This window comes from Terrapene carolina, unplaced genomic scaffold, assembly GCF_002925995.2.
Source record: "Terrapene carolina triunguis isolate 2854851 unplaced genomic scaffold, T_m_triunguis-2.0 Scaffold58, whole genome shotgun sequence".
Lineage (NCBI taxonomy): Eukaryota > Metazoa > Chordata > Testudines > Emydidae > Terrapene > Terrapene triunguis.
In genome coordinates, this window is record NW_020664409.1 from 55,727,655 (window position 1) to 55,751,065 (window position 23,411).

Genomic DNA, 23,411 nt, shown 5'->3' on the forward strand with positions numbered 1-23,411 from the left:
TTGGGAAAGATTATAGTGAAAAAACAAAGAAACAAAGTATTTCATTGTTCATATACCCTGGGATACTGTTGTTATGACTATGGCATTGTCTAAAAGTAATAAAACACCAATATATTCTGCTAAACCTGCATTCTGTTAGACTTAGTCATTTTGTTTTTGAGTCAGATGAGGTGTTATCTCGTGTTACCTTATCCACAATAAGAAACTCCAGTTTTATAGCTAAGTAAGGTAAATTAGGTCTGATTTAAAAACAAAACGTAAAGAACAAGTTTAGTGATTTGTTCAACAGCTCATTTTCTGACTTCAACCTGTTAATTTTTTTTAATAGTGAAAAGGAACTTGAGCTCTCAGTTGCAGCTTCTGGAGCTCTGGACCCAGAGAAGGAGGTAAGAAATTTTAGTGTTCCGCTTTTCATTCAAACAGACCTTTTATTAAATAATATGTGTTAACAGTGAATCGTTGTGCCGAAAGCAGGATTTTATTGTGTGCAAAAGAAGGATCAGAAAGGGATATCCCCCCTCCCCAGTGTATTCTGGAAGGGTTTTCTTTTTTTCTTAATCTCCTTCCTCTAAGCATCAACAACAGCCATGGCTGGAGATGGGACATTGGTTGGCTGGTTCTTGCTCACATGCTCAGGGTCTAACTGATACTGTAGTCATTTGTGGGGTTGGGAAGGAATTTCCCCCTACCTCAGATTGGCAATGACTTTGGTTTTTTTTTCACCTTCCTCTGTAGTGTATGAGTGAAGGTCACTTGCTAGGATTATTTGGGTATATCTCAGTTAATCATTTCCCTGCCATTGTGGGGGGCCTTGAACACTAGTGTACCTTGGTCTCTCCTGTTCTCTGTCTGTGGCACGTAATAGTCTAATCTCCTGTAGGTTGTAATACTTTGGTCTCAGTTTGGTTGATGGCTTAAGTGTGCTGGTGCTAGGTAGTGTTGGTGGCCTGATATATACACTAGGTCAGAGTAGATGATCTAGTGGTCCCTTCTGACCTTAATCTCTAAGACTATGATAAGAAGAAAAATGATGTCTCTTTCCTAATTTGGCATTAGTGACAATAAAAATAAACCTAAGTCAAAGCTATATAAGAGAGCTGTTAAATTTGGTGAACACATACTCTGCTTAAAGGGAAAAGTTGGAATTGGAATTTTAAGACATTTGGGGAAAGATTAGATAGGTAAATATTTCCAAGAGGGGATGAATACTAGAGGTGGAGGTGTTGGGGGCATTAAGGTCAGGGGTTTGGAGCTGCTTCGAGGAAAGAGGGGTTTATGAGGAGGAGGATAAATGGGGATGGATGGTGGGGGAGGCGAGAGAGTTTAGGGGCTCAGGTGACGGAGGCATGGCACCCCCTGCTCTGCTAGTGCACCCCAACCCCCGTGCACTCCCATTTCTGCCATAAGAACATAAAAACGGTCCATCTAGCCCAGTATCCTGTCTTCCGACAGTGGCCAATGCCAGGTGCCCCAGAGGGAATGAACAGAACAGGTAATCAGCAAGTAATTCATCCCATGTAGCCCATTCCCAGCTTCTGGCAAAGAGAGGCTAGGGATACCATCCCTGCCCATCCTGGCTAATAGCCATTGATGGACCTATCCTCCATGAATTTATCTAGTTCTTTTTTGAATCCTCTTATAGTCTTGGCCTTGACAGCATCCTCTGGCAAGGAGTTCCACAGGTTGACTGTGCGTTGTGTGAAGAAATACTTCCTTTTGTTTGTTTAAAACCTGCTGCCTGTTAATTTCATTTGGTGACCCCTAGTTCTTGTGTTATGAGAAGGAGTAAATAACACATCCTTATTTACTTCCTTCAGTGTGACCAAGGACCCTGTACCCCCAGCTCTGTCAGTGCTCACCAGCCCCCTGCACTCCATAGCTGTGCCAGTGCTCCCCAACCTTCCTGCATCCCCCAAAGTCATAGTGGGGGGAATATAGATATGTGAATGTTTCTTAGGAGGGGTTGGTGGAGTAATTAGAGGGTAGTGGACTAGTGGAATGGGAGGGAGAGGTTTGGAGCTGCAGTGAAAGGAGGGGGATGGATGGGAGGGGAGAGAGTTGGGGGCTCAGGTGAAAGGCTTGGGGGAGTGGAGGGGTGGGACAGTGGGAAGGGGGAGTGGCAGAGGGGCTGGGGGGAGAATGGGACAGGGGCATCTGTTATCCCCACATTCTCTCCTTTTGTGTGTGTGCACCCAGATCTGTGGGGCTCTTGCCCCTCTTTGGGGAGGTCTCAGCCCCCCCCTTGCTGCCTCCCATATGTGTGATAGGATCTGGGGGGGCTATGTCCATCAGAGTTTGGACCATCCCCTCCCTACTTTCTTCATGTGAGCTGAGTTCTGGGTGGAGGGGGTCTGGGTCTTTTGGGGGTCTGAGGCCTCCCATGTGAGCCAGGATGTGGGGAAGCCCTGCCCCTTTGGGTGGGGAGCTGAGAATGGGTATATTTCATGCATATCTCAGGCTCTAAAGCACTCAGGAGGGGTTGGGAACACACCCACTGAGATGAATGAAATAGTTCACAGGTCTTGGAGCTATTGTATTAGGTTGTATTCATCTCCATGGGGTGTTCTAATTCAGCTGAGAACCTCACACTGAAGTAAATGAGCTACTTCATATCTTTCAGAACTTCCTGTGCTGCAGATTGTTGTGTAGAGGGCCCTTTCCCTCCATCATTCTGTCTTTCCTGATGATATTCTAAATGCTCTAAAATCCACATGCTTTCATGGATTTTCTTGAAATTTGCCATGCCTTGTGGGAAGAGTTCAGGATCCTCAATATGGTCTCCTAGACATCCCTTCAGTCCTCCAGCTTCAGTCAAATACCATTCCCTGGTAATGTAGACATCCATCCAGGAGCCAGCTAGAGTGGGCTGGCCTACCCTAGCTACCCATGCCTCTACTGCCAAGAAGGCAGAGAAATGGTACTATGTCCCAGCCAAAGGGGCAGAATTTCTGTTTCCTCACCTTGCTCCTAGCTCTTTACTGGTCCAGGCTGCTGTGGAGAGATTTAGGCAGTACCACTCCCAATCTACCCTGACTAATAAAGAGGGCAAGCATCTCGACTTATTGGGAAGGAACGTCTTTTCTTCTTCTAGCCTCCCGTTCAGGATAGCCAACTACCCAGCACTAATGGCTAAGTATGAATTCCTGAATTATTCAAAATTTGCACACTTTACTGACCGTTTATTACAGGAGGACAGGGCTCGTTTCCAGGCTCTCATAGAGGAAAGCAAAATAGTTGCCAGAACCACTTTCCAGTCAGCAGTAGATGCTGCTGATACATCTTCCAGGACAATGGCTACTGCCATCATAATGCTCAGTGAGACATGGCTCCATGCTTCGGGGTTTCCCAAGGAGGACCTAACCTTCGATAAGACTCATTTATTTAATCAGAAGACAGAGGAGTCCTTACACACTTTTCCAGGGCCACCCTCCGCTTTCTGAGCATATATACACCTGCCCCAAAGAGAAAATTTCAAGGGTAATCATACAAGCCTAAACTGATGGGTCAGCAGTTCTTACACCAGAGACCTTGTGAGCCACCCTATAAGAGGGGAGGGTTTAAAAGACTTGCTTCACCATACCTCTCACAACAGATTCATCATCTCAATTTTTGACTAAATGTTATTTTTGAGGGAGCTTGGGAGCCTGAGAGCTGCAAACCACTAAGTACAACACTTCCTGACTCCCATGCACCCTTTGGGGAATCATCTAGCTTTCTTTTTCAACACCTGGAGTGGAATAACAGACAAATGGGTGCTGAGCGTTATGCATTCTGGCTGTATGACAGAGTTTATGTCTCTTCCCCTTTAAAATCCCTACCCCATCCCTTTTGGGGGCCACTTTCACAATAACATTCTTAAACAAGAAGTGGAATATCTTTTACTTGAGGAGTGGTAGAACGCATTCCTCTTCAGTACTAAGAGAGTAGTTTTTACTCAATATACTTGCTGGTACCCAAAAAGGATAGTTGGTGACCTCCACCATCTTGAACACTTTATTCACAATCACAAGTTTTGCATGATTACGTTGGCATCTAAATTCCATTCTTGGAAAAGGACATGTGGTTTACAACTTTCTACATGAAGGACACCTACTTTCATGCGGACATCCACCCTGCTCACAGACGCTTCCTCCGATTTATTGTGGGCTGTGACAGAGCACTGTTATTAACATCTGTGTCAGTGATGTTGCTGCAGCATGAAGATGGCTTCAGGGTTCAGCTATGAGCAATTAAACTTTCTGTTGGGGGATTATGAGCACCTGGGTGGAAATCACTGGGCTAACCGTGTAATTGAGAGGAACAGGAAGCAATGAGAGGTCAGAAGGAAGCTCAGAGGATGAGCCTGGGCTGAGGAGTGAAGACTGCGGGGAAGCCTTCCCTTGCTGTAAGCCTGTATTACACTGTGATAATTTGTAAGAAAAGAATAAATTCATACCTTGGTGAAAGGGCAACAACCTGGTGTGTGTTTGTGACTATGAGACCATCTGAACTGGCTAGGCAGTGAAGTACACAGGGTAGCAGTGGAGGCACCCTGTGACACAAGCTCAGACTACTTTCAATACAGAGTACTCCCTTTTGGCATTGGTACTACCCCCAAGGTCTTTACCAAGGTGTTCTCTATAGTAGCAGCCTGTATCAGATGCTGTGGTTTCACCATTTTCCCTTACTTCAGTGACTGGCTCCTTGGCGCCAAGTCATGCCAAGTGTCACAACCAGAGCATGGGCGGTCTGACCTAGGGGTTGAAGCAGGAATAGGGACTCAGGCTGGGTCAGATACCAAGAGGTCAGAAGCCACGGCAAGCCAGAGGGCAAAACCAAGAGTCAGGTGTCAGGAGGCAGGCAGTGTCAGGTTACCAGGAGATCAGTAGGTGGCAGTAGGACCAAATGTTGCAGGGGAAGCAGTCCTAAGCAGGGAGAACTCGGTTCCATGCACAAGTTCCTGTTCCTGTGCTTGGTTTAAATAGAAGCGGGGATCGACTAGGGCCCCCAGTGTTCCATCAATCAGAGCCTGAGACTGGAGTTCTCTGTCAAAGTTCAGCTGCTATTCTGGCCGCTGATAACAGATTACTAGGTGGCAGGTCAGGACTACCTAGCTCCTAAGAGCCCTGTGGACCAGCGTTCAAGACCCATGGTCCCTGACACCAAAAAAGCCCATGCATTGACTTTGACAATGCAACAACTCTTCTCCTCTTTGGGGATCAGTGTAAATACTGAAAAATCCATCCTCACCTGAGATATTGGGCTTTCCTTAAATGCAGTCATGGCAAGGGCCTGCCTGCTGATGGACAGGTTTCAGGCTATGAACGATATCCTAAATGGGGTTACTTATGACCTCCAAGAGCCTATCATGACTGACCTCTCTCTCTCTCTCCCCTATGCCATGTGGCCTCGTGAACTTATGTCATGCCATTTGCATGACTCCACCTTTTGTTAGCTACAAGTGTGGCTCCAAACTGACAGTCCATGAGCACCATAGTGACTGTTCCCACCAAAGTGATATTGTCCCTGTTATGGTGGAAGAATCCATGTTAGGTATGCATCAGTGTTCCCTTCCTCGCCTCCGCACCAGGCAGGGTAGTCATTACCATGTATCCCTGTTGGAACATCTCGAGAGTCCATCCAGGATACACATCTATGTTCTAGAGCTGTGAGCAGTTTGAAGATTTTGCGAACCCTTTCTCCCATTCATTCAAGATCACCATGTCCTCATAATGTCAGACTAATTCATGACTGTCTTTTATATCAACAAATATGAGGGAGGGAGATTCTTCCCCTTGTGTGTAGAAGCGGACAGTTTGTGGAATTGGTGCATCAACAATCAGATTACCCTATTGGCAATCTAACTCCCAGGAAACCAGAATGTGCTAGCAGAGTCTCTCAGGCACTCAACACTTTGGTGTTGATCATGAGTGGGAGCTACATGACTGTGTGGTGAACAATATTTATGGTAGATTGGGGACCCTTGCCAGGGACCTGTTTGCCTCCCAAACAAATACGAAATGCAATCCAGAAAGACTTTGACAAGGTCCCTCACCAAAGGCTCTTACGTAAATTAAGTTGACATGGGATAAGAGGGAAGATCCTTTCATGGATTGAGAACTGGTTAAAAGACAGGGAACAAAGGGTGGGAATAAATGGTAAATTTTCAGAATGGAGAGGGGTAACTAGTGGTGTTCTGCAAGGGTCAGTCTTAGGACCAATCCTATTCAACATATTCATAAATGATCTGGAGAAAGGGGTAAACAGTGAGGTGGCAAAGTTTGCAGATGATACTAAACTGCTCAAGATAGTTAGGACCAAAGCAGACTGTGAAGGACTTCAAAAATATCTCACAAACCTAAGTGATTGGGCAACAAAATGGCAAATGAAATTTAACGTGGATAAATGTAAAGTAATGCACATTGGGAAAAAATAACCCCAACTATACATACAATATGATGGGGGCTAATTTACCTACAACTAATCAGGAAAGCGATCTTGGAGTCATCGTGGATAGTTCTCTGAAGACCTCCATGCAGTGTGCAGCAGCAGTCAAAAAAGCAAATAGGATGTTAGGAATCATTCAAAAAGGGATAGAGAATAAGACAGAGAATATCTTATTGCCCTTATCTAAATTCATGGTACGCCTACATCTTGAATACTGCGTACAGATGCGGTCTCCTCATCTCAAAAAAGACATACTGGCATTAGAAAAGGTTCAGAGAAGGGCAACTAAAATGATTAGGGGTTTGGAATGGGTCCCAGATGAAGAGAGATTAAAGAGGCTAGGACTTTTCAGTTTGGAAAAGAGGAGACTAAGGGGGGATATGATAGAGGTATATAAAATCATGAGTGATTCATACCCTTTTGACTTTGAATATAGTTGGTGTGGAAACAGGAAGCTAGTAGCCAGGAGTATTGCAGTAGTGAAGCACTTCATACTCTCTGCATGTATCACAGTTAAAGAGGGACTGAATAGTATTTGTTGTAAGAGCAAACTCTCACAACCAACATGAGTCTGTGACACACACAGTGACCTGAACACCACTAATTCAACTGAGGGCATTCCAAATAAGTAGAATTACTATCCTCATTAAGTAGCAGTCCATGCCATTGAATATTACCGGGTTTAAATTGGCTCTGAGAGAGGTTCAGTGTTTACTGGTTAAGTAGAGTGTGTGTGTGTAATATGCCTACAATAGCAGGCCCTGGCCTACACTTAAAATTTAGATTGACCTAGCCACCTTGTTCAGGGGCATGAAAAATTCACACTCTTGAGTGCTGTAGTTAAGCTGACCTAACTACTGGGGTGGCGGCTTACCTTTGTTGATGGAAAAATCTTTTCTGTCGATGTAGGAAGTGTCTACACTATGTGTTGCTGTAGCACCTGTAGTGTAGACGTGGCCTAATGCACTGTTGGTTTAAAAAGTAAATTAATAAGTTGTCTCTAGGGATAGAATGGCTAACAGACATACTGGGTCATAGCCATGTCTTGAGTAAAATAAAAGATGCTGCTGGGTTAAAATCTAGACCTGATAACTTTGGTATGGGGCTCTGGGAACACATGGGGAACAATTCTCAAGAAGCATGTTTGTGTGAAAGGCTGTTTTAATATGCCACTGATGAAGATACGAAAAGGTAAAAGAGTATAGAACGCTTTGTAATTAATTTAAAACTAAAAGATGTATAAATGAAATCTTCTATTTGATAAAAACCTTTTGTAATTTTAAAGTTAAATATAATAAGCTTAAATGTTAAATTCTAATAGGTTTTAAGAATTTAATAAATTTCTTTACACCTCAATTCTCCAGTTCTGTTCATAAATAGATGAGAGTACTAATGTCATTGTATATACTGTCTTGCAGCTAAGTGATGAGGAGGTAAACATCTAATATATTGCTGTTATCTCAAATACTTATATACCCAGTTGGTTATATAATACCCAGTTGGTTATGTAGTATTCAACAGCTGCTGGCACAGGTTGGTCCATAAATGCATGTTTAGTGAAGCACCTTGGTGTTAAGGACCAGCAAAATTGTTAAATAAATTCAATTTTTCTTTTGAAATAGTTGAATAATCTTTACTTTCTACTAATTAGTTCATTTTTTAAAAACTATGAAAATATTTCTAAAGTGCATAGCAGCTGGAAGGGAAATGTCTTCTGGGTGTATTAGGATAGTTTTGAAACTGGCTTGCATGCTTTTTGCATTTGCATGTTACCTTCATTTTTCTACTCTGGCTACCAATTATCAATAAACATTTAAAAAAAAATTAGATACAGCAATTTAAAAATATATATATAACTTCTTTGTTGATTTGAAAATCTAATAAAAATATAACAAAGAATATCTCCTATTCCTTTCTCTTTAAATGCTAGTGTTCTGAAATGTTTATTGTTAAGTCTCAATATTTCTTTCTTTTGCAAATTCAACTGTTACAGAGCTAGTATTTTTCTTTGAAGCATTCTTTCAAGAATTTACCTAAACATAACAGGAATGAAAATGCTATCAATGTAGAAATCTGGCAATTTTAAATACTACAGTATATAGACCACTGAAAATATTTGTATTCTGGACATTGCAATCATTTATTTCTTAGAAAATCCACAAAAGCTTGGTTTTAGAGAGACACTGAAAGTGTGTAAATGTAGATTTAAGTGTATTTTTAACTATCTTGAAAATTTTTATTTATTTACTTAAAAATCATTTAAACAGATGTGTACATTTGCTTATAACTACTAGAAATATGACAGTTGGGGTGTACAGGAGGGTTTGGCACTGTACACAATTGAGGTTCAAAATATTTATGGCTATGGACACAATAAATTAACCATACTTTTTATCTTTAGCCTAACAGACTGAAGCAGTTTGGTTTGACAGAAAGAGCTTCTGAAGAGAAGGCACCGCCTGAAAGGCCCAGAGTAGCTTTCCAGACTCCTGTACCTGCACCTACTATTTCACCAGTGAATGAAGACTTTCACAGAGGATTATCCAACACCTTTGGTGAAATAGTGGCTCCCAGGTGCTTGTCTATCACGTTTATTTTGTGACTGTATGTTTGATAAGTTGGTTAGATAGAACATCTGTGGTTACACGGATTATTACCTTTCAGAATGTCTGCAAAGCAGATCATTGTGGTGCTTTTCCTTTCCCTCCTAATAATTAGCTAAGAGTGAAAGCAAATATTTCCAAATTTTCATTTTTTAAGTTAGTGAAAAAAATTATCTAGATAAAATAAAATAAACTTTTAATGAATGTGCTTATTTCTCTAGACCCCATTTTATGTATTTATTTATTTACACGCACACATGTGCTTGTTTGTGCGCTCACTCTCTGCCTCTCTGACTGAGGGTTTGTCTACACTGCACGATTAGGTCGACGTAAGCTGCCTTGCGTCAATCTAGCTGTGGAAGTTTCTTTACTTAAATTTGGCTCTTGCTGACATAAGTGCCTCTCTACACTGATATAGTAATGTTATCTCCCTGAATGGCGTAGAGTCATGGTCGATGTAATTAGGTCAATGCTGTGTCAGTGTAGACCCTGCATTGCTTCCGTTGATTGTTAGTGGCCTTCAGGAGCTGTCCCACTGTGTCCCACACTTTCAATACAATCAGTACAAGCGCTTCTAGTAAGGATGTGCTCCGCCAACACAAGTGTGCGCCCACACAAGCAATTTAATAACTGTGGTGGCTGTAAGCTGACATAAGGTAGGCTGACATAATTTTGTAGTATAGACATGGCCGTAATCTTTTCAGGTGTACATTTTTGTTTTCTTTTAGATATGCCTATTGATTGAGAAATTTTGGGAGGCCGTATTGATGAAAATCATAACACATTCTTAGTGAATGTTTTCATGGAGTTACTCAGTCATGAACTGTAGATTTATTACATCTATCTAGGCATTTTCATATTGTGGGGCATTTAAGTGAGATGAGTGTATGATATAAAAATCAAGGCAGTACAGTTTCACAATTGAGGCTCTATGTTTTAAATGTGAAAAGTATATATTACTGTTTCCCTGTTAGAACACTAGACATAAAGGATATAAATCTCAAATTTAAGAAATGGGGACTCAAAGTCTTGTGTTTCATTTGGAGATTGTGGAATAAACAGTCCTAATTGAGGACCAGATTGTGCATGGATCTTAAATGGTTGAGCAATATGGGGAGGATACAAAGAACCTTCCCACTACCCACACCTGGCCTGTGTAAGGGCCAAGTAGGATTGCAGCCCTTGTGCATGGGAATGTGTGTTGTGCAGGGCCTGCTTGATTAGTGCTCTTCAGGGGTGTGCTTACAAGGCACAATCAAGTCTTCAGTGAGAAGTCTTAACTGCATTAATTCTAGAACTCTCCCATACAGTGACTTCTCTGATTTTTGTTTTTGTCCTGCTTTCTCATTTAGTAGCAGAATAAAATATTAAAAAGGCCTTATTCCTTTCTTTTGATATAGGATTGCACCTCTACCTCCACCTCCACCCCCAACTTTGACAGACAACTACAGAACTCCCTATGATGATGCATATTATTTCTATGGGGCTAGAAATCCTTTGGATCCTAATCTTGCATACTGTAAGTTGACTGCTTGGCAGACATCCAACCAATGAACCAAAACAGAAGCAAAAAGTTATTTCCTGAATGGAAGAAGAAACAAAGGGAGAAAAAACAGTTGGAAGTAGAACAAATTGTCCTGGTAGCTAAATAAAACAGATAAAATGAAGGAAAATGTCCTGTAACACAAATATATTTACTAGTGGATTTAAAAATCAATTTGTATCAACTGTGGGGGATGACTTTCAAAAGTGCTGGAGGTATTTAGGAGCACAAGTCCATTGACTTTCACTGTAAATCTCTTCTCACTGTGAAACCTAACTGCTTGTGATTTTGGAGTATTTTTAAGATAGTGATAAATACTGAGCCATTTCTTTATGGTAGAATTTTCTTTATGAAAACTTTTCTGCATGAAATCCTGTTATGTTTGAGGCCACAGATTCTTTTAATTTTAAAAAATTGTAAGCACAGTTTCTTTACATTATGTGGACGTTAGAGTGGGCCGATAGCTAAGTTTGAGACTAGCTTACTGTTTGATAGCCATTTATCTAAGTGCTCTAAAATTCACATGCATAATTGGATTGGCTTGAAAACAGCTGTGCCTCACTGAGATGGGAGTGGGGTTAGTGGTCCGAATTTGAGGTTGTGTGAGCAAGGGGCTCCCAAGATACTGCCCCCTTAAAAAAAAATCAAAATGTTATAGTTCTTATAACTGCTACATGCATGGGGCTCAAACTCTGGCTCTGATCCTTCTCAATCTGCTATCACCTGTTTGGGATTGATTTTAGCTATTGTACAAAACTCCCCCACCCTTTTGAGGAAGTTTGAGTGACGTTGATAAGCCAAAGGAAGTCATTGGTGCAAATGCAGCAGGATGAGGTTTGTTGCATACCAGAGGGTTTGCAGGCAACCTGAGGTCAGAGTAAGTGGGTGACTCAAGCTGACATTGTGTGCTCATAGAACTTCAGCAGTACCCAGGTACTGTGAGTTCAAGTCCTGCATGGGGCAGCTTTCTGAAAATGTGTATTATGCACATTAATTGCTCTCTGAAATACTGGCTCTTAAACCAGAAGCTTTGCTCTCAGTAACATCTTCCAGAAGAACACTTGCAGAAAGTAGTCAAAGTCCAAATACTCAGATTTTATTTTAGAACGATTGCCAAGGATAATAGCTTTAATTTAGGCTATATCTACACTAGCACTTTTGTCGGTAAAACTTTTTTCAGTTGGGGTGTGAAAAAAATACACCCCGACCGACATAAGTTATATCGACAGAAGCGCTGGCGTGGACAGCGCTATATCAGCAGGAGAGCATCAGCCACCAACATAGCTACTGGTGTGTGTTGGGAGTGGTTTAATTATGCCGATGGGAGAGCTCTCTCCTGTCGGCATACAGTGGCTACACGGGACAACTTATAGCAGCGCAGCTCCATCGGTACAGCTGTGCTGCTGCAAGGTCTCTAGTGTAAACATAGCCTAAGTAGAGGGAAGATGGAAGAATCTAGTAAGCAGCAGCATTAGAATAACATAATCATGCTTCATGCCTCCTCACCCATTTCTAATACCATTTCTTCTTCGAGTGCTTGTTCATGTCCATTCCAAACAGTTGTGTGCATGCCGTGTGCATGACAGCTGGAAGATTTTTCCCCTACCAGTATCTGTAGGGTCTGCCTGGGTGCCCCCTGGAGTCGTGCCCTCATGGCGCTCAATATAGTGCTCTCCCAACCCAACCCCCGGTCGGTTCCTTCTTACTGCCTGTGATGGCTAGCTGGAACTCCCCGTTGCTCTTGCCTCAGCAAGCATGTGCTTCACAGTATCGTGTGTGTTTATAGTTAGATTCAGTAGTTGTTTAGTTAGTATAGATAGTTTTCTCTCAAGTATCCTTTGGGGTTCCCCGGCTCTGGGGTATGCCTTGGACCCGGGCTTTAAGCCGTGCTTAGACTGCGGCAGGTTTATGCCGAGAAGTCACCCGCACACTCTGTGCTTGAAGTGTCTTGGGGAGAGTCACCTTAGGGACCGTTGTAAAATCTGTAGAGAGTTTCGCCCCAGAACCCTCAAGGACAGAGAATAGCGCCTCCGAGCTCTGCTTATGGAGGCAGCACTTTGGCCTCAGTTGGACCCCGGCGCGATGGACCTGGCCCCAGGCGCTGCCTCTTTGGTGCGCAGCACTCCGGCACCGTTGACATGTGAGCCGGTGCTGAGGAAGGACTCCTCTAAGGACCTTTGACGCCTCCACGCACAGGTCCGAGGCATTGGTCAGGCACCGGTCTCACAAAAGAAAGAAGGCCGACAGAGAGCACTCTGCGACCAGGTCTAAAGACCAGGTGGCCAGCAAGCCCCCATCAGGTGCCCAATTGTTGGGGCCTCCGTCGACTCCTGCCCCAGGAGAGGTCGAGTCGAGTCCGGACCTGCATCGCTCGCCAGTCCGCCGCCACGAGGACCTACAGCTTCTCTCAACAATGGAAGTGTTTGAGGCAGCATTGGACTTCCTGGCGCTGACAGTGCCTCCCTCCCCTCCAAGGCAGGAGAGGTTGCTGGCACTGGTTCCTGGCCCAATACACTCTGTGGACAAGCCGGTGATGATGGTGGCGATGAGGTATCATTCCCTGTGCGCCATTCCCCGGCATCGGTGGTCCGTGTGGGGGAGCTGCTCCGTTCCCCAAGTTGGCATTGCTCATCGGTGCCAATTGGCTCCGCTCCTCCATGGTCTTCACAGTCGGAGACCTCGGAGTTGGAAGTGGAGTCATCATGCTCCAGTAGGAGCAGAAGATCCCGCTCCCATCATGACTGACAGCCCTACCCAGCACAGTGGCCAGGATATTGGCAGGCTTCTCAGTGGCCCTTCTGGACACCTTGGGCCTGTCACCAGAGCCAGGGTTCCAGACTGGCATTGGTGGCTTTGGCATCCTTTGGGACACCACACATGCCCTCCGCACTGCTGCAGGGGACCCATCTGGCAGCTGCACTGAAGTTGATGATCTTGGCACCGACTGCTGCAGCATCTTCGGCACCAACCACGAAGAGGGCTCCATCTGCGACACCACCAGCGACACTGACCGTGGGACCAGCCACGGCTCCAGTGTTCCTTGCTCCTAGGGACCCCAGAGGGGCCAAGGGCAGGGAGCAGGCTCTGGTACCGGCTGCCATCTCATCCTTCTCATCTCTGGATGAGGCACTCACTGGCTCGGCAACCGCTCTGGCCTTAGAGGACAGCAGGGTCCTACAGCAGCTACTGAGACGGGTGGCCCAGAACCTGAACATTAAACCTGTGGAGGTGGTGGAGGAGGCCGACCCGATGGTCGACATTCTTTCCCCTCCAGGGCCATCCCGTATCACGCTGCTGCTGATTAAAACCATCAGCGATGCCACAAAGACCCTGTGGCAGATCCCCGTCCTCATTGCCGCCTACTGCCAAGATGTACAAGCGGAGATACTTTGTCCCTTCAAAGGGTACGAACACCTTTACACGCACCCCCAGACGGACTCCCTGGTAGTGGACGCGGCCAACCAAGGCTACCAGGGGCCCTCTCCCAAGAATCGAGAGGCCAAAAAACTGGACCACTTTGTGAGAAAAATTTATTCCACGGGGGGCTTCAGCTCTGTTTCGCTAACCCCCAGGCGGTGGTTATTGGGTACAATTATAATACTTGTGGGGCCATGCAAAAATTTGCAGAACTCCTCCATATGGACTCTCGTGCGGAGTTTTCTGCGCTAGTAGAAGAGGGCATATTAATTTCCTGTGCATCCCTGCAGGTGGCCCTGGATGCAGCGGATGCGACATCTCGCACCATGGCTACCAGGGTGGCCATGAGGAGGAGTTCCTGGCTGCAGGTCTCTGGTCTTCCATATGAGGTGCAGTAGACAATCCAGGATCTCCCTTTTGAGGTTCAGTCTTTGTTTTCCAAGAAGACTGACTCTTGTCTGCACAGCCTCAAGGACTCTTGAGCCACCTTGAAGTCCCTTGGCCTCCACACCCCTGCCACCCAACGGAGGCACTTTAGACCCCAGCCCTCTCCTAGGAATTATCAAGCTCAGAGTATGTAGGACGGGTCGCGCAGGAGAAATAGGAACTCAAGGAAGAGACCTCATCCCTCCTCTGGCCAGGGTTCTGGCCAGTCTAAACTCTCCTCAGGCCCAAAACTGGCCTTTTGAAGGTACACCCAGAGGCAGCGCACCAGTGCAAAGACTGAATCCATCCCGCCTTACCTTTTTGTCCCGTCTTCGTTCCTTTCTGCCATGCGTGTGCCCATATTACGTTGGACCGCTGGGTGCTCCGCACGATAGAGAGGGGATATTCACTCCAATTCTCTGCCCTCCTGCCCTTCCACTCCCTTTCCCCGTCCCTCTTCAGGGACCCTTCTTATGAGCAACAGGAGGTGCAATCGCTCCTCTCACTGGGGGCAGTGGAAGAGGTTCCTCTGGAGCAGAAGGGCAAGGGCTTCTATTCCCGGTATTTCCTAATACCGAAAGCCAAAGGCAGGCTCAGGCCCATCCTAGACCTTCAAGAGCTCAACAAGTTCATGAAGAAACTCAAGTTCTGCATGGTCTCCTTGGCCTCCATCATCCCTTCCCTGGATCCAGGAAACTGGTATGCCACCCTCAACTTGAAGAACACGTACTTTCATATAGCAATCACACCATCCCACAGAAAATACCTCAGAATTGTGGTGCACAACAACCACTTCCAGTTCACAGTCCTTCCGTTTGGCCTGTCAGCGGCACTGTCAAAGTTAGACTCAGGACTCATAGTTTGTCGAACCACTCTGTTTTATTAGCACAGCGCTCTGCTAATACATTCAGATAATGTGAGCCCCCATGCAAGATTCAAACAGTCTTATTTATACAGATAAAAGGGTGCGAACTAAAGAAAGGGACAGAGAGAGCAAAATTGTAAAATTTGCCTGGGGTACAATATGCATATCCTGCTTCCTTATTAATTCTTATCGATCTAAGGCTAATGCTTCACCAATCGCCCTTAAATGGAGCAATTGATTAACAGTTAATGTCTGCTTTCCTGACACCTGGATTGCAGCATTTCTCATTTCTACTTAAAGGTACATACAGCATTCTTTAATTCATTCTATTTCTTTAATATAATTAATTTCACTTTCACAATACCTTGAGTGTTTACCATGCATGGCAGTCGTGGCTGCGTTTCTGCGCAGGCACCGGGTACAGGTGTTCCTGTACCTCGATGACTGGCTGATCATGGGCCGCTCCAGGGCTCAAGAAGAGGTGCAAGTTGGATTCATCATTGCAACATTTGAAAAACTGGGCCTTCCCCGGAACATGGGGAAGTCCACTCCGTCCCCTGTTCAGAGGATAGAGTTCATAGGGGCAGTGCTGGACTCAACCCAGGCCAGGGTGTACCTACTGGAATTGAGGTTCCAGGCCCTGGGCAACATCATTTAGAATCTCAGGCAGTTCCCCACCACCACAGCAAGGAATTGCCTCAAACTCCTGGGACACATGGCCGCTTGTACCTGTGTGGTGCAACATGCCAGGCTCAGACTCCGGCCGCTCCAATCATGGCTTGCCTCAGTGTATCGGCCAGTCAGGGGCAGTTTGGGACAGGCTTATGACTTTACCTCGCCTGGCCCTCGACTCCTTTCTGTGGTGGCTCAATCCACAGCTAGTGTGCGCAGGGGTCCCCTTCGTCAGTCCCCACCCAACACTCTTGTTGGTTACGGACGCATCGGACTTGGGCTGGGAGGTGCACCTCAGAGACCTCAGGACACAAGGCCTCTGGTCTCAGGCAGAGCTCGCTCTCCACATCAATATCAGAGAGCTGAGAGTACGCCTGGCATGTCAGACTTTCCGAGTCCACTTAAGTGGGAGATGTGTATCAGTGATGACAGACAACACCACATTGATATTCTATATCAACCAATTGTGGGGGAGGGAGGGTGTGCCAGGAAGCCCTCATGCTGTGGGACTTTTGTGTTGAGCAGTCAATACACCTGCAAGCATCATACCTCCCTGGAGTACAGAACGAGTTAGCGGACTATCTCAGCAGGTCGTTCCACGGCCACAATTGGTCCCTACATCGCAAACTCCATTTTCCATCAGTGGGGCTTTCCCCAGGTAGACCTCTTTGCCACACGGCATAATAGGAAGTGTCAGCAGTTCTGCTCCTTCCTGAATCACAGCCATAGCAGACGTGTTCCTCCTTCCCTGGGGAGGCCATCTCCTATACGTGTTCCTGCCTACCCCTCTCATTCACAAGGTGCTTCTCAAGATACAGAGGGATCGAGCGGTGATAATATTGATAGCCCCAGCCTGGCCCCACCAACACTGGTGTACATTGCTCTTGGACATGTCTGTGGAAGCCCCAGTCACTTGGCCGCTCTTCTCGGACTTGATAACTAAGGATCACGGCCATCTCCAGCACCCAAACCTTGAGTCGTTACACCTTACGGCATGGAAGCTCCGTGGTTATACCCAGTGGAGCTTTCCTGCTCGGACCAGGTTAGACAAGTCCTCCTTGACAGTAGGAAACCCTCCACCAGGGCTACCTACCTTGCCAAGTGGAAGAGATTCTCAATCTGGTCGGCACCGCATTGTTCGTCCCTGACGCTCACCTCTATTCCACTCATAAGGGACTGCCTTCTCCATGTCAAGCAGCAGGGACTGTCCATGTCATCAGTAAGGGTTCACTTGGCCGCCATCGCTGCCTTCCATCCAGACGCAGAGGGCTGGTCGGTCTTTGCCAACCCTATGGTCAGCCGTTTCCTCAAAGGTTTTGACAGGCTATATCCGCAAGTTCGACAGCCGGTCCTGGCCTGGGACCTCAACCTGGTCCTTTCCAGACTCATGAGACCACCATTTGAACCACTAACGATGTGCTTCCTGCTCTACCTCTCGTACAAGGTAGCGTTTCTGGTAGCGATAACCTCAGCCAGGACGGTGTCTGTGCTCAAGGCCCTAACATCAGAGTCTCCTTACATGGTGTTCTATAAGGACAAGGTTCAGCTCAGGTCCCATCCGGCTTTCCTCCCGAAGGTTGTCCCCCATTTCCACATGAACCAGAACATCTTCCTCCCAGTGTTCTATCCTCAGCCACACTCAAGCGGCAGGGAGCAGAGTCTTCACTTGTTGGATGTCCGCAGAGCGTTAGCCTTTTACATTGAGAGAACAAGGCTGTTCTGAAAGTCTGTGCAACTTTTCGTGGCTGTGGCAGACAGAATGAAAGGTCTTCCAGTCTTTTCTCAACGAATTTCGTTGTGGATCACGTCCTGCATCCGAGAGTGTTACAAACTGGCAGAGGTGCCTACCCCTCAGCTCACTGTGCACTCCACCGGGGTGCAGGCTTCTTCAGCAGCGTTCCTGGTGCAGGTTTCCACCCAGGAAATATGCAGAGTGGCGATGTGGTCCTCCATACATACTTTCACCGTGCATTATGTGATTACCCAGCAGGCCAGAGATGATGCAGCTTTTGTTAGAGTGGTGCTCCAGTCAGTGGACAACTCTGACCCCACCTCTGTAACTTAGGCTTGGGAGTCACCTGATGGGAATTGGCGTGAACAAGCACTCGAAGAAGAAAAAACGGTTACTCACTGTCTCGTAACTATTCTTCGAGATGTGTTTTTCATGTCCATTCCAATACTCACCCTCCTGCCTTGCTGTCAGTGTAGCCGGCAAGAAGGAACTGAAGGAACGGAACGGGTCGGCAGGGCGCTATATTGAGCGCCATGGGGGCGGGACTCCAGGGGGTGCCCAGGCTGACCCTACCGATACTCATAGGGGAAAAATCTTCTGGCTGTCCTGCACGTGGCGTGCGCACACCTGATTGGAATGGACATGAACAACACATGTCGAAGAACAACAGTTACGGGAAGGTGAGTAACCGTTTTTTCTTAAAAAAACAAAGGAAATTCACTTTCCATAAATTTTAGTGCAGTGCCTGGTACCCTTCTAGAATGCTGAATACATATATGCTTAAATCTCTGAAAAACAGAAAACAAAGGGTTAAGATGCACATTAGCCCTACACCACAACCTTTACTGTGCCTTCTTTCAACCTCCTCTAACAGACATCACAGTTCTCTATCCTTACAGGTGATATGAACCGCTGAAGAAACACAGCACTGGAGGATAGTAGGAGAAACTGTCAGACCATGTCCTCACTAAGGCAAACCTTGTATTTAGAGCAGACTTAATGAACAACAGTTGGCTACATCTGGCTTATACTTGACCAATTCTGCTTTGCACAAACCACCCTAGAGTTTCCAGATGTTAGCACCCCTTGATCCTTGTCCTGAGGACTCCCTCTGGAATGTTTCCTGCACTTTTCTCTGCACTAAAGTACACTGTCATGTATGCTCCTAGGCTGCTACAAATCCCCTCCCAATAATAGACTATTATGCTCCTCTCCTTGTCCAGCTCTGTAACAGCACAGAAACAAGTGGTCCATGGTCCCTTTCAGTGCAGATGCACCTCTTGTATCGCAGTATGGGCTCTGGCAAATTGCTGCAGGTAATCGTGGCACCAGTCAACACAGCTGTCTCCAACAGCGTGAGGGGCAGTTGGAGTGCATGCAGACAAATGAGGGAATTCAGTGTTGTGGTACAACACATAACATAAGATGGCACATTTACTTATTCCTTATGTATGATTATTATAGGGCTGACCTGGCTGAAACATACTTACTTACAGTACATCCCCCACCCAGTGACTTTTGCCAGCTCTAGGGAACACAGTTAAGATTACAGGTCAGGACAGGATGGTAACTCTGGATTTCATGGTTTTCAGAGGTTTAAGTATTAGGTTCATTTGACTTTCTGGAAAGGGTGCTCAACCTTAATTGTGCATTTAGTTTTTGGGCAGTCAATTATATTTTCATCTAGATAACGGAAATGTGTGTCCATGTCCATGCTAGATTGAAATGACTGTCTTTTACTGTTTAGATGGCACAGGAATGATGGGAATGCAGCCTGCACCTAATATTGAGGATCTTCCAGGGAAAGTACCAGCAGATCAGGCTGTGTAAGTATTGGCTATGTTCATTTAATATTGTTTTAACTTCTGGTGTATTTGCTAACAGGGATACATCTTTGAACCAAGATTATTAAAATAAATTCTTCAACTTCTGGTCATGTGTTTCTGAAGTATAATTTAGTATATGAATTCATAAATGGATACTGAAAATAACAGATAGAGGCTGTGAAAAAAGAAAAAAAATTCTCAAGTTTCACTTTTGTGTTTCAAGCAGGAATTGTTATTTTTTTTATTAATTTTCTTTGTATCTGTTTTTTAAATTCAGAAGTAATATTGGACAGAGAAACACAGGTGATAGACCCAGAGGTCTAGGGATATTTCCTGAAGAAAAACCAAAGCCCTTTAAAGAGTCAACTTTATCTTATCAAGAAGAATTGCAACAGCAGGTATTAAAAAGTTTGTTTTCTTACCAGCTAGGTATGCAAATTGAGATCTGAAAGTAAAACTGTATTCATTCTTGTTCATCCACTGTCACCGATAATAAACATTTTGCAGTTGGAGCTTAGCTTACAGTTCAGTTGATAATGTATTTTGTGGAATAGAATTCAGCCCACTCTCCCTTAGACATGTGGGTTCTGTGGTGCTTGGTAAAACTTTGCTAGTAAAATTGAACAGATATGAGTCTGAATACAAGCAGGAACAGGTGGCTTTTGCCACTTCCATATAGTAATTTTCCTGACCATAACCATGCTTTAATACTTCATTGCAAACTTTCAGGTACAATGGCAAAGAGGAGACCAAATATAAATGTGCCCAGAAATGCGGTGGTTGTACTGTTGGTGTACTATTAAAAAGCCACGTGTAACAGTAGTGTAATCAAATATGCCTTTATACCAACACTGCAGAAAAAAGATAGATGTTCTTATTTTCTTTCTCGACTAAGTCTAATGTGTATTCTAGATCAGTCAGACTTCACCAAAGCACAGCATCCCGTTTGGTCCAAAAGACACTTAATGACCACCAGTGACCTTTACCAACCCTTTTCTTCTTTTGCATTTTGAAAGTTTGCTTCTTCCACCATCTCTAGTTCATGACATACTTCTAACCGTCAAAAACTTGTGGTGAGGGATTGTAATATAAGTTCTTCTAATTGAAAAAAGTACAACATCATCTTCTTTTAAATAATGAAGAAATTAAAGAAGAAATGGGGGAGGAAGGAAAAATCTCCCCTTTTGATGGTCTATGTGAAAAAGGTATTGAAGCAAACAGAGACAACAACTGTTTAGCTCCTTTCATCCTCCCCAAAGCCTTTCACAGATTGCATTTCAGTGCTGCAGTTGGTATACAGCCATCTCTGAGATGAAAGATTGTGGCCAAAAGGTACACAGGATTATTATTATTCAGTCACTGAGAGAACCCAGCACGATAAAGACAAATGAAAAAGATACTGTCACTATCCTGAAGGACTTGCAATCTAAGTAAGAATATGACTGTCAAGGGGAGGGAAAAGTGTATTACAATTACAGCAATGAGAGCCTGTGGTAATTTGGGTTTGTTGCACATATCTTGGTGGTTAAAAAAATTATCATCAATAGCTATGGTTTTAAAGAACTAGAGTAGTATTAGTAGTTCCTTGACTGGAAGGGAGGGGCACATGAAAGAAGGGAAGTAGGGGAGACATGGAATGAATGTGAATATATAAGCAAAATAAAGGTCAAGGGAGAAAAGGAAGTGGGGTTGTAAAAGGATGAAGGAGAGAGCGAGTGTGTGGAAGGCAGAGAAGGGTAAAGAAGGGCAATAAAGAGGGGTTGTGTAGTGTAACAGAAACAGAAAAGAGAAAAACTATAGAAAAGTCTACTTGTGGTGTTGTCAGGAAGCTGAGACTATAAAGGCTCTTCTCCTCATGCCCAGCTTGTGCTTGTCAAGGACAAGGTCCTTTTATTAAACTGCTTTCAGAGGGGAGCTGGAATTTTGGCTTTGTTAAGAAAAATCTATGAAGAACACATTTATCATTAAATGGATGCTGTCAATCTGGAATTTAATCAGTTTTTTAAGGATTTGAAGTAGTTTCAGATACTGCACTTATCCTTGGGTTTTTTGGCAATATTTATTGTTTCACAATCATATGATTATATTATTTAAAAATGTTTTCTCCCTCATTGCTGTATGAAAGACCCATGCAAAGAGATGAAACTGACCCTCTTATCTGATTAAAGGAGAAACAGGGAGACTGGTACTGTCAAATGAACAGACTAAAAATAGAGAAAATATTTTTTCTTGAATCTTTCAACTACAGCAGTATTAGGAATAATGTGTAAACATAGTAGGTAAAAACATTTGGACAGAAGTGTGGTTTTTAAGTTGATGTCTTTTTGATCTTTCAAAACTCTGTTACACACGTTTTGCGGAGCTTAGTTTAATAAGTTCTATCCTGCTGTCTGTGGAGGGAAAGAGACCTGAAGCAAAGGTGATATAGAAGTGAGGCATCAGCAAACATATCACCCCATGGCTACACTATTTTACAAATGGTAGAGTTGTGTAACTTTTTATTGGGATTTTTATTTCTATCTGGCCACTAGTAAAACCAGATTGTATGGTTGGACTGATGACAATTTAGCAAAGTTCTGAGGTACCCAGAAAACTTTTCAAAACATCTAAAATAATGTTTAGGTTTCCAAAAAAATCTATGATAAGGTCTGATAAACTAGGTCTTTCCAGGGGTTAAAAGCAAGTGCTTGGGTCCTAGTGGAATATTGGCGATCTCTTATTTTCAATGGCATAATTTCCATTTCTATTCCTATAGGATCACAACATAGTGATCCTTTAATCTGTGATTGGTACGAGACAGGGGTAATGGCTGTCCTAGACTTGGAAGTTTTGTAGTGCGTGTGTCCCTGTGATCTATTTGTTATCTATATGTGTGAGTGTACCTTATGGCAAAGGTGTTTGGTAAAGCTGTACGCAGTATGTGGTTTGGAGAAGTTGGCTATGAAGTTTTTGTGACAAATTTGATGTGGATACCTAAGAGTACAAAGGAAAACGATAGTACTCAGCTTGCTCTGAGTTCTTTACTTCCAAATATATTTATTTTTATTAGAAGTTTGTGTAACTGAGTGTTATCCTCTCTTTAGATAAGAGAAAGAGAAGAACGACGCAGACGAGAGAAAGAGGAAAAGGAACGATATGAAGCCAAGTTAGAAGCTGAAATGAGAAATTACAATCCTTGGGGAAAAGGAGGTGGTGGGGCTCCTCTCAGAGATACAAAAGGAAATCTTATAAGTATGTTTGAAAATGAGGGTCTTCTCTTTAAGACATCTATTGTTTTCTTCTCTTTAAGTTATTAGCTTTATTCTGAGAAACATTGTTATTCTTTGTATCACATCATTGGTGTATATGGCACTTTACAGGAAAGGAAGAACACTTGGCCAGCGCCCTTAGAAGCGTGCAATCCTAGGAATCAAATCCTGTTCACTTTATTTAAGGGAATGGTTTCATTGGCTTCAATGGAACTATTTTCCCTAGTAAGAAGAGCAGGATTTAAGTTGTCCATCTGTTTGGGATTAACAAGAAATGACAGCAGACAAGGGGGGTATTGCTTGTGTATTAATTATTCTGATTACTTAAGAATTCCCAGTTAACACTGAGGTTTGCTAAGTTCTTATTCCAAGATCAGACCCACTGTTATTAAAATTAAAGTTTAATTGGGAACCCTGATGTGCACTGTTGCAACACACACACTTTTTGAATTTGCAATAGTTTTATTAACAGAATTAGCAAAGTTACAAACACTCCAATCCTGCAAGGTAGGTAGAGATACTACAGAACATGCGTCTGAGCATCTATACGCTCTCACTAACTCTTGCAAAAGGACCAAAAGGGTTAATTATCCTAACCACCATCACTACCACCAGTGGTCATCATCCTGCATCTCCCAAGAGTTACATCTCCC

At 44.1% G+C, this 23,411-nt stretch overlaps 1 protein-coding gene across 1 annotated transcript in view; it reads left to right on the forward strand.

Moving 5' to 3' along the window:
* Positions 1-23,411, forward strand: part of CSPP1 (centrosome and spindle pole associated protein 1) — a 150,063-nt gene that overhangs the window by 51,564 nt on the left and 75,088 nt on the right. Inside the window, exons 9-14 of the mRNA XM_026659714.1 lie at positions 329-386; positions 8,828-9,000; positions 10,430-10,548; positions 19,432-19,510; positions 19,788-19,908; positions 22,594-22,741. Of these exons, the coding sequence (XP_026515499.1) occupies positions 329-386; positions 8,828-9,000; positions 10,430-10,548; positions 19,432-19,510; positions 19,788-19,908; positions 22,594-22,741 (698 nt within the window). The remainder of the gene's footprint in view (positions 1-328; positions 387-8,827; positions 9,001-10,429; positions 10,549-19,431; positions 19,511-19,787; positions 19,909-22,593; positions 22,742-23,411) is intronic.